The sequence below is a fragment of the Sycon ciliatum genome, unplaced genomic scaffold (genome assembly GCF_964019385.1).
Source record: "Sycon ciliatum unplaced genomic scaffold, ocSycCili1.1 SCAFFOLD_287, whole genome shotgun sequence".
Lineage (NCBI taxonomy): Eukaryota > Metazoa > Porifera > Calcarea > Leucosolenida > Sycettidae > Sycon > Sycon ciliatum.
This window is the reverse complement of record NW_027044571.1, coordinates 77201-89983: the sequence shown is the minus strand read 5'-3', so window position 1 is coordinate 89983 and position 12783 is coordinate 77201. Positions and strand designations below refer to the sequence as shown.

The 12783-nt window shown below is 47.2% G+C and overlaps 1 protein-coding gene across 1 annotated transcript; it reads right to left on the bottom strand.

Moving 5' to 3' along the window:
• Positions 1–1671: 1671 nt before the first annotated feature.
• On the bottom strand, positions 1672–12111 carry LOC135830429 (circumsporozoite protein-like; the record flags this gene model as incomplete). The annotated part of the gene is given in 5 exon segments (XM_065342686.1): positions 1672–1713; positions 2543–3267; positions 3640–3783; positions 11771–11927; positions 12055–12111. Coding segments are annotated over 5 exon segments (1125 nt in total), but the record flags the coding sequence as incomplete, so codon positions are not given.
• Between the last annotated feature and the right edge of the window lie 672 nt (positions 12112–12783).

Genomic DNA, 12783 nt, shown 5'->3' with positions numbered 1-12783 from the left:
GGGGAGATATTATTATTCCTGAAGCTAAGCAAAGATATTACTTTAGTAGCATCCGGCGCTAACCAGGGTCCTGGCTTTTGGGCAGTATGCGTGTGTGTGTATGTGTGTGTGTGTGTGTGTGTGTGTGTGTGTGTGTGTGTGTGTGTGTGTGTGTGTGTGTGTGTGTGTGTGTGTGTGTGTGTGTGTGTGTGTGTGTGTGTGTGTGTGTGTGTGTGTGTGTGTGGAGCCATCGTCACATGATGTGCCATGCCTGTCGTGCTATCCCGTATTGGTTCCGTACCGTACCGCTAGCGTGTCAAACACAGCTACAGTGTAGCTGGCTAACACATTCAACTTCATTGCAGGGCCTTCTATGGCAGGATCATAACATGAAGCGACCAAGTAGGACATGTATGTATGCAAAGTGTAGCAAGGGAAAGCATGCAGGGTGATAGTGCGCGGGTTCGAATCCCATGTTTTGTGTTGAAAAATAAATAAAAATAAAAATAAATAAGCTACAGGTGTAGAACCATGGCGTAATGTAACTATTTGTTACCCAATGCTGTGGACAGCAAGCTGTTTTGGCCAAAACGGCCTCATCAGTCCAGCGATAAGTATAAGCTTTAAGTAGGCTGAGCTACCAGCCATGGTGCAAAGGAGGCACCACAGACATTAGGATAGCTAGTCGCTCTAGTGCCAGAGCGCTCCAACTACGAAAAGTAGCGGGTACAGGCTCCTGGGTTCTTGAAATGGATCCAGATTGTATTTTTTCAATGTTTTCACTTGCCACGCAGGCCATGGCGGCTGTTGCATAGCTTGGGGAATAAAGGCATATTACTTGAACTGAGAGTAAATCTGAAACAAAGTGTTCTATTATTCCACGGAGAAAGCCCCTTCCGGCGATCATGCTCGACCCTTCATTCACATGACAGCCGATTGGCACCTTCCTTCTCCCTTGACCATGTTTACTCTGCTCGTGTACAACCAGGCACGTGGCCTTGCATCAGCAAAAAATATGTGAATATCATGACTTTACTAAGTGGGCATATTTTTAGAACTTTGAAGCTCAGTTGCAGGCTTGTCATCTTTTCACTTCCCCTCCAAGCAGTAACATGGAAACCGTCATCCTGGGCCACACCATGCACAGCCAGTGTTTCCAAATGTTCACCCAGGAGGGCATCATCGGCATCCCTGATTATCCCTGATCGGATGCCCGCCTGGGTGGACATTTGGTAACAACCGGTGTACGTGGTGTGGCCCAGGACTGTTTGTGCGAGAACATGAGAAAGATATTTCAAAAGGTCCTGCTGCGGAGGACCGAACGTAGGAGTGCGCTTTCCTACACACAGGGAGAGTTTTAGTTATGAAAATTGCCCTCGCTCCCCAGCGCGTATGACGTACGGATTTTCATAAATAATTACGTAGAGCAACTCCTCACCCCCCCCCCCCTTCCGACCTGTAGTGATACAGTCAGACCTTGCTTGGTCCTCGCTTATCCGGATCCCTCGCGACTCGGAAGAAAAGAGCTGGTTACAGATGTACAGCATATGTGATGGATCCAACATAAACGTAGTTCAGTTATCCGGTTCCCTCGCCTATCCGGATAATTTTGTGGAAAACGGATCAGTGTGCGGTTAAGCGAGGTCTGACTATAGATGTCACACTTGAAGGCACAGCAAAATGGGTGCTTACCTGTGCCTCACGTGAACGGGGCAATTGCATTGGCCTCAGCATCTACAGGAATAAGAACAGAAATGCACTTACACTATACATGCAGCAAGTCATGACTGGCAAGTGACCAATGACAGTATGAGTTCACGCACTTGGTTTACATGAGGCCCTACACAATTTGGTTCGCGATAAAAGAAAAATGCTCGCTATAAAGGGTCAATTTTGTATGGGTTCAAAAAGGGACATAGACAAGAGTTAGCTATAAATCACGAAATTCGCTATATGCGAGCTCGTAATAATTAGAGTCGACTGCATTATACTTTGAGATGCGGAGATATGTATTCCAGGGCCGCCGGAACCGGTCCGGTTGGTCAAGTTCTCACCGGACCAACATTCTAACCACCAGCACATGTATATTGCTATGGCCCGGAGGTCATGTGTACCCGCCATGTCATACACAGAGTGTATGAAAGGCACTGAAACTAGCGGACCAATCAAAAACTGCTTCCGGCGGTCCCGTATCCACTTTGTTGTGCTCATGGAGCCTCAAAGTTCGTAAGATTGCGTTTTTCGTACTTCAGTACTTTCAAGTGGCCATTCCAATGTACAACACAATGCATGCGTATCTCCAAACCAGCATCATATCTGGTGTAAATGCATGCTAGAAATCAATATTGAAAAGAGAACACAGTACTTCTTCTCATTCATCAGCTGAGGGTGCTGGAAGGGGGGGGGGGGGCAACTGTAGCTACACCGGAGGGTGCAACTGTAGCTACACCGGAGGGTGCAACTGTTGCTACAACGGAGGGTGCAACTGTAGCTACACCGGAGGGTGCAACTGTAGCTACACCGGAGGGTGCAACTGTAGCTACATGTATGATACTAGTCTTACCTGCAAACCGTCGATTACAGCAGCAGGCGGTGGGGCCGCGTTGCCCTGGCTAGCGGCAGCGGCGGGTGAGGCCCCGTTGCCCTGGCTAGCGGCAGCGACCGGTGGGGCCGTGTTGCCCTGGCTAGCGGCAGCGAACGGTGGGGCAGCGTTGCCCTGGCTAGCGGCAGCGGCCGGTGGGGCTGCGTTGCCCTGGCTAGCGGCAGTGGCCGGTGGGGCCGTGTTGCCCTGGCTAGCGGCAGTGGCCGGTGGGGCCGTGTTGCCCTGGCTAGCGGCAGCGGCCGGTGGGGCTGCGTTGCCCTGGCTAGCGGCAGCGGCCGGTGGGGCTGCGTTGCCCTGGCTAGCGGCAGCGGCGGGTGAGGCCCCGTTGCCCTGGCTAGCGGCAGCGGCCGGTGGGGCCGTGTTGCCCTGGCTAGCGGCAGCGGCCGGTGGGGCAGCGTTGCCCTGGCTAGCGGCAGCGGCCGGTGGGGCCGTGTTGCCCTGGCTAGCGGCAGCGGCTGGTGGGGCTGCGTTGCCCTGGCTAGAGGCAGCGGCCGGTGGGGCCGTGTTGCCCTGGCTAGCGGCAGCGGCCGGTGGGGCCGTGTTGCCCTGGCTAGCGGCAGCAACCGGTGATGCCGCGTTGCCCTGGCTAGCGGCAGCAACCGGTGATGCAGCGTTGGCCTGGCTTGCTGTAGCCTGTGCGTTGTCCTGGCTTGCAGGAGCCGGAGCAGGCGTTGCCATTTTCAAATCTACAATCCGTAAAAAGTAAAGCAAAGTTTGCACGTGCTCGTTACCTTGGGCTGGCTATACAAGAGACCAATCACGAAAAGATTGTCTGGGTTCGAAAGGGGGCTCCTCAACTGAGAGTGCACTGTACAACACATACCTGGCACTACCTGGTCAGCATACGGCACAGGACGTGTTTGATAGTTTTTGTGGGAATGCTGGGGTAAGTACACGCTTTTCACGTTACTATATAACACGTTACTTTCTGTATACGGTATAAGTACAAATTTTCGTTTGGAATTTATTTTCGCTATATTCGTTAGGAATAAGCGGCGCGGAGACAATAACTTTAATATGGCAACAAGCAGAATCAGCGAAGCGGACATTGGACGTACCTGAAGCAGCAACGGATGTGACAATAATATTGACGGAGGATGAGGATCGGCAGACCACGGACGATGAAGGTACTGGCAGTGACGGAGAGCAGGACGCGGATGTTGAGGCCAACAGTGGACAGTTGCAAGGTGAGGGTGATGATACTGGAAAGAGATCCGCAATAAAGAAACACCTGTTGTCCAACAGTCAGTGCCGTTCAGTTTATGATGACTCTTGCTTCACAGTTTTGTGCCGTGCTCGTAGGTTTAGTGAACTTAAAGTATTGGAAGCTGTTTTCATGCGCAAACATAACCCCAACCTATGCATCCAGAAAGAAAATGTCACTAAACTTAGACTATTCTCTTAGCATTCACACACACGCACATACACCCACCCACATACCCTTGAGCGTACTACTTACACTTCACCCTCTCTGAGTCTCACATTGTTATTATTTCTCACCTGCTCACCTATGTTATTAGTTTCACACTTCTCTTGTCTTTTGCACTTCACCTTCTTTTCTCCTATTTTCTTTCACATACTGCATTTCGTCCTCTTCCACATATATATCGTTGTTTATTGCTAGATTTCAGTATTGAGACGTATTTCCCTGATGAATGTCTCTAGAAAACGTGTTCGGAAACTTTTTTCCAACTTTTTATACATCTTTTAATATTGTACATGATTACGTCCAATGTCCGCTTCGCTGATTTTGCTTATTGCCTTATACACGTTAGGGGGCACGAAATAACTAAAGTTTGTACCAAACTAAAGTTTTTTTCTGAACGTTAGGGGTGACAGGCCTCGACTAACAACGAAATGTAGTACATGACAAGCCTGCTGGTGGAGTGATGTAACGAAAGATTTCGTGAACGAAACATTTCTACTTATACAGTAACTTAAAGGGGAAGTTCAGCCTAAAAAGAAAACTTCACAACATGTAGCGAAAAAAGCACTGATTCCAATGGTGAAGGTCCCAGGTTGATCGGAGCAGCCGTTCCCGAGTTATACCAGCTTGAAGTTTGCACTAAATTTGGTGACATCATGATGACGTCAATAACTTGCCCAGACACGGCCGGGTTTATGACGTCAGAGAGGAAGACTTTGTATGGGAGTAGATGAGGAAATTTCAGTATGTTGGCTCTCCATAGGGCATCTACTTGACCCAAGACTCCCGAGGCCGGCCAGGGCGCCCAAGAAAGACGTTGGCAACCAGCGTTGCGGAGGACATGAGAGAGACCGGAATGACTTTCACCACAGTGCGGGATCTCGACCTGGCGACTGAGCGGGCAAGGGACAAACCGGCACGGAGAGCGATGGTCTACAACTAATGATACTGAACTAGAACAACGGAAAGATTCATCAAGACAGCAGTGGACCGAACATTAGTGTTGCACAATATTAATGTTCCATTACGCGCAACTGTGTTATTATTATTATTATAATTTTCATAGTGCTTGAAAGTGATGACGTCAAAAACGGCCAGGGAGTAGTAAGTTCACATCAGATTTTTATTTTGGATCCAGTAAGGTGTGTCTTTGCTATTGCCTCAGTGTATGGGTGCATAGCAACCCACGCGTCGAATGCAGGTGTGACTTTTTCTTAGCCACCAGTTGTCACCCCACCCCCATTAGCCAACCCAGTAAATTTTACTGGCTATATCACCTTGCTGTGAGCAAGACCGCTTGAAGTGTGCTTGGATCCATACATAAACTGGATCTAAGTGGATCCAGTTTTTGAATTTTTGAAATTGTTATCTATTTATTTATTTCTGCACCTCGTGGCATGTCAAGACAGCCAATTGAATTGAGGAGAGGGTGAGACCAACCACGGAAGAAGAGAAAAAAGAAAATGAAGAGCACGTACACAAAGTGGGAAGGGATTAGCAACTTACAAAGCAATGGGATGCTCAGTGAGCTATGCAGCGGAAGTGGTGACTGTGATTTTGTTTACTGGGAGATACTGAAGTGCTGTCTGACGAGGGTACGGAATTTGGGCATATCTAGAGCTTGTCTAACACTGGGAGGCAGTTGGAGCCAAGTGGAGTAGGAGGAAAAGAACGGGGGATGTTCAAATAGGGTAGACCTAGCTTTGCTATGCTGTGACGTAGCACTTTCAAGCCCTATTGTCCCAAAGAAGTTGGATCTTCTTAAAACTTCGGTATGGGACACATGGCACCCTACCGGTATTCCAACTGGAAAAAATTATAGTATGAAATTCATTGTTGCAGAGATACAAGAAAGAAATTGGTTTCCTCATCTACTCCCATGCAAAGTCTATCTCTCTGACGTCATAAATCCGGCCTAGTCTGGGCAAGTTTCTGACGTCATCATGATGTCACCAAATTTAGTGCAAACTTCAAGCTGTTACAACTCGCGAACGGATGCTCCGAACAACCTGGGATCTTCACCATTGGAATCAGCAGTAAAGTCGGAGGAGAAACCAGGCACCATACTGAATTTTAGATTACATTTTACAGTCACTGTATGACACTGGAGGAATCTACGCACTGTATGACACTGGAGGAATCTACGCACTGTATGACACTGGAGGAATCTACGCACTGTATGGCACTGGAGGAATCTACGCACTGTATGGCACTGCCACTGGAGGAATCTACGCACTGTATGACACTGGAGGAATCTACGCACTGCAGGTGCAGGGACCGCTGGTCACCTAATTCTACATTACACCTAAAACCTGGCAGGTCCCCGATACCCACACTTTGGACATTGTCCAAAACACTTTCTTCCAAATAATAATTAGATATACTGAATGACATAGGAAGAAGCTGAAATTTCTCATGAATATCCACCATCCTCATCACATCACCAATAATCACCTGTACTCCCAAACAGATTTAATAGCATCCCTATGAACGGTACCTCTATTTGCAGAGAAAGTCGAAATCTATGGTTTGGCCACGTTGTCCGACAAGGCCCAAACTCTCCATCATACCAGGCACTGATGTTAGCCACTGACATCTCTGACATCAAGAAGCCACGCGGACGCCCCCCAATGCGTTGGATCGACACTGTCCGAAAGGATCTCAAGAGTGTCGAACTTGCCATCAGCAACGCCCAGACCCAAGCTCATGACCGTAAACAATGGCGAGAAACTGTCAACAGATCGTTCGCTCATGCCTTGACTGCTTGAGTGACATGCGAAACTGTATATTTTTCCTCATTACTATTATTATTATTATTGACGAAAATGTTGAACGGTCTCTGCTGGGCCCATGCCATGGGATGACGACTACACCATAGCACAGACGTGGTTAGAACATCGCTGGCTCAAAGCGAGGGTCCCTGGTTCGAGTCCTGGTGGTGACAGTCAATTTTTCTTCAGACTTTTCCCGCTCGAGTCTTTCCCTCAAACCAGTGAATATTATGATTATTGTTATTATCCCGTTTGTGTCTTTCCCTCAAACCAGTGAATTGTGATTATCATTACAATTTCATGTTATACACTACAATGTCATGTAGTTGCATGCAAGACTTAGAGAGACGACGCGACAGACTTCAAAGCCCTTTGTTGGTTTTCTCTGTGGCACTCGTAATGTCTGCTGTCTGCACCCGAAATCTTACGAGACATTTCGGGTGCTATTTTGTTTATTGCGAGCGCTTCGTCTTCTCTTTAGGAGCTGCATCTGCGCCTTGATCCTGGAAGGGTGGTGGCGTTCCTACGGATGCGGAAAACTCGGCCTCTTTATAATTATGAAACCGAGTCTCACGCGAACCGTGAATTTTTTTCGTCTTCGATGAATCTTGCCTCTTTCCTGCAAGGTTTCCTCCTCGAGGCCTCTAGGACTAGCCACTAGGCACTAAGCTACTGTACTCATGTGCAGCCGATCAGTGGTCTACTGCAGAAGAAGATTGCTTTTCCCCGAGCCAGTGCCCCGCCAAAGACCATCGCCATGCAACACCGTCGGAACAAGTTCAGGATCGATGAGAATCATGATTCGCGCGAGCATGATGAAGCACGGAACTACAGTATTTCGAAAGACAACACAGGACGACAGCTATGCGCAGGTCTTGGGAGAATGTCTCCTGCGGTAAGAACCGAGACGACAGCTAGCGGGTTTTCGGCAACCTAGCTGGTGTCGGCGGAGATCGTCAAGCTCCTCCGCCTCACCGATCTGCTACATGTCTGACAGTCATGTACATACGGCAGAAATTCTGATAACACGAGCGTGCGGAAACACAGCATAGTAGATCTACCATGATCTACTGTGGCGAGAGTTTGCGGAAGAAATCCGAGTCGAAAAATCCATCAGGTCCAAAATCTACCTGTAAGGCTGCTGCCGTCGATGTGGCTCCAGCTTCAGATTACAGCAGTCAGGAGTCATTCCTGGGTGCCTAAATTGGTGACTGTGACGTGATCCAATTTAGGGCCCGGTCTACGTCGGGCCCTAGTCGACGGCTACAATGGCCAACCGGACAACAAAGAAGTTGAGGCCAAAGAGAATGATTCTATTTCTTGCGCATGCTTAGGGTTGGTTCATATGCAAAATCGGCGCCGCAAGACATCGGCGATCGATGACTCGACTCCGATGATATGAACCAGCTCCAGATCCGTTGCGCATACGGTTCGAGTACCAAATCTACTACAAAGACTAAGTAGTACAGAATGTGCCAAATGCTACGACAGGTTTGCCGATTACAGTAAAACCTGTAACTAAAGACCACCGTGACTAGCGACCAGCCTGGTACTACCGACCACTTCGCCAGGCACGGACGGTCTCACATTCAAAATGCACTGTGACTAGCGACTACCTGCTGAACGCGACCAGCGACCGCCTTTTCTTGTCCCAAAGACGATTTTTGACCCGTAACTAGCGACCGCGATGAAGGAAATCAAATGTTGTTCGAAGCTCTTTCTTGAAATTTTGATGATTTTCCGTGGTCCTGAAAGGCATCTTTCGATACTACAGTTGAAGAAATGAACGCAGGTTATTTTTGACTGTGGAGTCGGTGTGGACTTCACTACACCTGTCAGAATTTCAAGCGCTGTCAAGAATAAACATGATATTAAACGTCTTGGAGAGGGTATCGAAAGCGCTCTCTGATCGATGTTACTAATCGGAGGAGAAACGAAGACTGACCAGCTCTGTCACCCCAGTCATACAGACGAATCGACGATGGCATCAAGGAATCCAGAAACAAAGCAGCACCGCAAGGTCCTGATGCTGGAGAATCGCGTTCGAGCAATCGAGAAGTCGCAACAAGGACAGTCGGTACAATTGATCGCATGAACAAATTTGAAGCCCAGCGCAAAACGAAACTTCCACAGGGAACGTTTGACTCCTGGTTTCAGAAGTAGGAGCTGAATTTGATGTCCGCAAAAAAATTAATCTTCTCTCTCTGGCTCTCTCTGTCTCTCTCCATCTCTCCGTCTTTCTCTCCAAGTGTTGTTTAGCCTGAAATAAGAATGGCATTGCGCAAGTCTTGGGGAATTGTATTAGCTGCATTTTGATATACATGTACATATCATATAATGGGATCCATATATGGTCGCATGGTGCAAACCTCTAACTAAAGACCACCTGCTACTAAAGGCCGCTTTTGCTGGCACCAAGGGGTGGTCGGTAGTCACAGGTTTTACTGTATTTTGTTTCTTCAGTAGTTCAAGGTCTTTCGGTGATGGCCACTCGGTGCTACCTTTTACTGGAGATCAGGAAACTACTTCTACACCTACTGCAGTCTAGTAAGCGGTGGTTTCGAAAATATCCGTGCAAACGTTGATGAAGCCTCCACCATTTCTTGGATGTCGACTTGGAAGCTGAGACCGAACACTAGTAAGACCAAAGTGATGTTCTTCTGTAGCGGTGCTAGTGATCAGTTCTGTAATGTGTCTTTATCATGTCCTGGCAGCTCATCGACCATAGAAATTGTCCATGAATATAAGCACCTTGGTATAATTATTGACGACTGTCTAACATGGGCTCCTCATGTAGACTATATTTGCAAGAAAACTAGTAGTAGTGTTCTCGGCATACTATATCCTCATCGTTCTCATTTGCCAAATACATGCCGTTCTATGTTTTATCGCTCGTATCTATTACCTATTTTCCAGTATGCATGTCTGTCTTGGTGTAGTCTAAGTCAACATCTTGTGAACAAACTTGAAATCCAACATAAATCTCTTCTTAAAATATTGTTTAACAAGCAGCGTTTATTTCCTAGTCTTGAGCTCTATTGTATCAGCAATACTCAGCCACTGCAAGATAATCGCAAACAGCAGCTTTGCATTTTGATCCACAGAATTCGCCTAGGTAAAATTCCCATTCATCTCTCCGTATTCAATTGGTTTTCTCTGTCCCGGTCCACTCGTAATAGTCTCTCACTTCCCCGTGCTAATTCAGCCGCATTTACCAACTCTCCTCTGTTTTTGTCCTACAGCCTTTGGCTGCAACTTCCCCAGCATGTTTTAAAAGACATCAACATGTCTTTCCAGCTTTAAAAATGCACTCCGATCGCATAATGTAGTACGATAGGATCTCATTGCTGGATTCTTGTCTATCCTTCTTTCTTCTCTTTTTCTATATTCCTTCCTTTTCTTTTCTTGCCGTGGTTGGCTATCACCCCGCTCTCGCACTTTGCGTGCCAATTGATCATGAACCACGAGTTGAGTGAAATAAATAAAAATAAAAGTCACACGAACTTGTCTATGTATCCTTCGTACATTTCATAATAATTATTTCTTTGTCTCATAAGTTGCACAACAGTCAAGCAGATCATCCAAGAAGGACGGGTTGGTATGCTTTGCCAGTTGGAAAGGCTACAAGAATGGCGAACGGACCTCATCTTTAGCTTCAATAGGAAAACTTAGGATGAGTCTTACGGCAAGCTCCAGGTTGACTGGTTGTCCCTGGAGCCTGCTCCCAAAGCCCTGATGGAGTTTGTTAAATACGGCTGCAAAACAGGCTGTGACGGAGGCCGCTGCTCCTGCAAAGCACAGTCTTTGCACTGATGTTTGTGGATGCAGCGCTGCAGATAGCTGCCAGAACAGGGCCATGGCCAGTGAATCAGTGATCTGGGCAACTAACTGCCACTTGAAGCATGAGATTGAGTTTCAATGACGTACATCTACATTACATACACGGATCCATGGACAATGTACACGAGTACATGTAATCATGTATTATGTTTGGTTATTTTAGAGTCGAAGAACAAACAGGCAAATTTGCCAATCGTACAAGATTTTACAGCTCACCCCAACCTTCCCAATAGGCCCATACTAGTCCCTTACCGTCGACGTTCCGTCGAATGTGAACTAGGCTCGCACTTCAGAGTTTGTTCAATTGTGTCATTCATTCATAGGGTTCCCTGTAATAAGACGGCACCGTCTGTAGGGTCTAGGCATATGCGCATAATGCAGAAAAAATGGCAGAATTCGGTACTTTTCTGGTAAGTTTCATGCATGTTTGGTACATGTATGTGGATAAAGAAATGGAGCAGAATTCGAGGAATTGCCCGCCATCAGGTTTATATGGTTCTGCCAATTTCACTGCTTTTCGAGCAGAATCTGCCACATAAAGATTTAAGAAAAACAATTCAGGTTGAAGTAGTTACATGACTATCAGTATCAGGAGGAAGGAGAAGTCTAAAACTCCCCTAGCATAATGAGGGCCAGAACCGGGTTCAACACCCATATTATGGTTTAGATGGTCCAAACGGAGTAGGGACCGGCGGATTCTGCTCGAAAAGTTGGCAGATTCTGCTCGAAAAGCAGTAAAATTGGCAGAACCATACAAACCTTATGGCGGGCAATTCCTCGAATTCTGCTCCATTTCTTTATCCATGTACCAAACATGCATGAAACTTACCAGAAAAAGTACCGAATTCTGCCAATTTTTCTGCCGGCAGAATCCGCTGGACCCTACAACGGACCGGGGCTCTGCCAACCGTGGATGGTTGTAGCAAGGTCACTGTTTCCGAACACAGTTTCCTCCACCTTGTTTCATGCTGTCAATCTAACAATATGTGTGAACTATAACAACTTTATATTAACAAGGTTTATCTAATACTAGTATTGAACTAGTATTAGGTTAGATAATACCATAGTAGGCACTAGTAGTAGTAATAGTACACGTGTAGGAGTAGGCACTAGTAGTAGTAATAATAGTACACACACAGTCTCTTACCTTACCTGTGGGGCTGTGGCGCTGTGTCTGGGCCGAGACTAATGAGTAATGTACAAAGGCGACACAAAACTCAAAAGGCGATACAAGATGACACACGGCACTGCTGAACAAGACGATACAAGGCACCTTGAGACAAGAAGCAGCACTATCAAACTCCAAACACTGAAAGGGCAAAGACAAAGTGAACGGATTGTGCACAGATGTGGACATTTTTACTTCTGTCGTAGGTCTAGAGGCCCCAGGGCGAAGGCCATGCAGCGGATTGCAGCCGCGGATTATGTATTCTTACATGACACGTGATCGTTGCCGGGCCATGGCCAATAGGCGATCTTCCCGCCGCGGGCATAATCAGGCCATCAGGACCGTTTGACGTCATTTCGGGAGTTTCAGGACCGTTTGACGTCATTTCGGGAATGTTCGGACCGTTTGACGTCATTTAAGGAATAATTTTTCGACCTTTCGACCTTTCGACCTTTGACCTTCCCTAATATGTTGCTTCGCGATGTAAGAAATCAAATCAAGCACGCTCTGTCTGTCATGATGGCTGAATCTTGCCCTTGCCTGCAGCCCTCGGGCCTACGGCCCTTGGGCTGCAGGCTCGGGCAAGATTCAGCCATCATGACCTCCTGAGCGTGCTTGATTACATACCTCATGTGGCCATTGTAGCTCGATCGCAGTTCTAGCGACCCCAACGCCAAGGTCATGCAGCCGTAGTACACACATGCCGAGACCCTAGCCTGGCCTAGGTCGGCCTTGCTAGTCCCGCCTCACCGGCCCAGGCTCCCTGAGAGCTCCTACTTGTACGGTGTCTGTCTTTCTCCTTACTCTAGTCCTTAGTTGTCTCAATCATTATTCTTTTGTCTTCTTCTTCTCCTCTCTTTGTTATGGTCTATCAGTAGGAGGTGCATTCTGTAAAAAAAATTTAGGGCCGAAACGATTATACCGGATTACTCGTATATCACTCGTTATGGATGAAATCGATATTCGTTATGATCGATAACGATTATGACTGTACAGT